The following is a 2,186-nucleotide window of genomic DNA, read 5'->3' as shown; positions in this document are numbered from 1 at the left end:
ATTTTTAGTTTGTGCTAAAGAGGAAAAAGAGGAAAATATCATTGATTCATATGCAGCTTGAACTGAGGCGAATTATCTCACTACAACGTAAAAAGATTGACAGAAGGCTGAGACTTTGAGTAACAAAGCACAAAGCTGCGATAATTGGGTGGCTTGCGTGCTACAAATAATGAATGGACTTGAAAACTTTAATCATTTCCAAGCATTAGCCTATAACATAAATAAAACAGCTTGTGAATAGTCACGATTCACGTAACGTTATGACTCTGCCAACGTACTGACTCGCTACGCCACTGATATCGGCCAAATATTGTCCTATCCTAACAAACCATACATCAGTGGAAAGCTTTTTTATTCAGCTTTCAGATGATGTATAAAACTCAACTTTGAAAAATTGACCCTTAAGACTGGTTTTGTGCTCCAGGGTCACATTTGGCTTAGAGTGGGAACCCTGGTGCTCACGTGACATCATGAGTGTGTGTGTGTGTGTGTGTGCTCACGTGACAGCGTGAGTGTGTGTGTGTGTGTGTGATTAAATTGTTCTGATTTATTTCAACATGCATTCAAATATTCATGTTTAGTTTGTGCTGCAAATATTAAAGAGGAAAATATCATTGATTCATATGCAGCTTGAACTGAGGCGAATTATCTCACTACAAATTAAAGAGCGTAAAAAAACGTTTGTTTGTATTTTATCATAAAGTTGACAGAAGGCTGAGACTTTGAGTAACAAAGCACAAAGCTGCGATAATTGGGTGGCTTGCGTGCTACAAATAATGAATGGACTTGAAAACTTTAATCATTTCCAAGCATTAGCCTATAACATAAATAAAACAGCTTGTGAATAGTCACGATTCACGTAACGTTATGACTCTGCCAACGTACTGACTCGCTACGCCACTGATATCGGCCAAATATTGTCCTATCCTAACAAACCATACATCAGTGGAAAGCTTTTTTATTCAGCTTTCAGATGATGTATAAAACTCAACTTTGAAAAATTGACCCTTAAGACTGGTTTTGTGCTCCAGGGTCACATTTGGCTTAGAGTGGGAACCCTGGTGCTCACGTGACATCATGAGTGTGTGTGTGTGTGTGTGTGCTCACGTGACATCATGAGTGTGTGAGAGTGTGTGTCAAGGTCAGTCAAGTCACCTTTATTTATACAGCGCTTTTACCAATACAGATTGTATCAAAGCAGCTTTACAGTATTAAATAGGAAAATAGTGTCATCATGTGTGTGTGTGTTTGTGCTCACGTGACATCATGAGTGTGTGTGTGTGTGTGTTTGTGCTCTCGTGACATCGTGTGTGTGTGTGTGTGCTCACTTGACATCGTGTGTGTGTGTGTGTGTGTTTCTCCAGGGTGACAGCGGTGGTCCGCTGGTCTGTGAGGAGGATGATGGCCGCTGGTCTCTGTACGGTTTGACCTCCTGGGGGTCGGTGTGTTTCTCTAAGGTCCTGGGCCCCGGCGTCTACGCCAATGTGACGCACTTCACCGAGTGGATCGAGAGACAGATTTACCTGCGCACGTTTAACCTGCTGTAGGTGAACACACACATGCTCATAAACACACACACACACACAATGGCACACACTCACACGTTCATGCAAACATTTCCTCACTCACTCACACACATGCACACACAACTACACACACTCACACACTACACATACACTGCACACACACTCACTCACTCACACACACACACACAAACTGTTGCGCACACACAACCTCCTCCTCTCTGCGTTCTCTCTGCTGCTATTGGTTGGTTCTGTAACACTCTTGCGCACACACACTTGTACACACACTCACACTCGCGCACACACAAACACTCTTGCACACACACTTGTACACACACTCACAGCTGGAGATGAACTGCGCTTGAACAAGGACAAGAAGACGTCTGTGAACCTGCTACACTGATCATTCCAAAAAGAGACGATGCATGTGTGTGTGTAGTTTTGGGCGTATGGCAAGCGTCCATCACATGTCCTGGCGTCTCTGTGGCAGTAGCGTCTCAAGCTCTCCAGAGGGCGATGGTGTTTCCTTCAGATTGGTCACACCAGATGTGTTCATTATCAGACAGCTTCTCTAAACATGTGGACAGTGACACTAACCTGTTCAACGACTCTTGCTCCGCCATGACAGTATCTAAGCTGAAACACAAACGCACTGTTTGCGCT

At 43.6% G+C, this 2,186-nt stretch overlaps 1 protein-coding gene across 1 annotated transcript in view; it reads left to right on the top strand.

Annotated features, from left to right (window-relative positions):
* LOC107731243 (atrial natriuretic peptide-converting enzyme-like) overlaps positions 1-1,601 on the top strand; it is a 23,051-nt gene extending 21,450 nt beyond the window's left edge. The window contains exon 13 of the mRNA XM_016542277.1: positions 1,365-1,601. Coding sequence (XP_016397763.1) covers positions 1,365-1,547 — 183 coding nt within the window. The 3' untranslated portion in view covers positions 1,548-1,601. The remainder of the gene's footprint in view (positions 1-1,364) is intronic.
* Positions 1,602-2,186: the final 585 nt, after the last annotated feature.

This window comes from Sinocyclocheilus rhinocerous, unplaced genomic scaffold, assembly GCF_001515625.1.
Source record: "Sinocyclocheilus rhinocerous isolate Xijiao unplaced genomic scaffold, SAMN03320098_v1.1 scaffold1425, whole genome shotgun sequence".
In the NCBI taxonomy this organism is placed as follows: domain Eukaryota; kingdom Metazoa; phylum Chordata; class Actinopteri; order Cypriniformes; family Cyprinidae; genus Sinocyclocheilus; species Sinocyclocheilus rhinocerous.
Note: the sequence above shows the minus strand (reverse complement) of the source record. Positions and strands in the feature narration are given on the sequence as shown.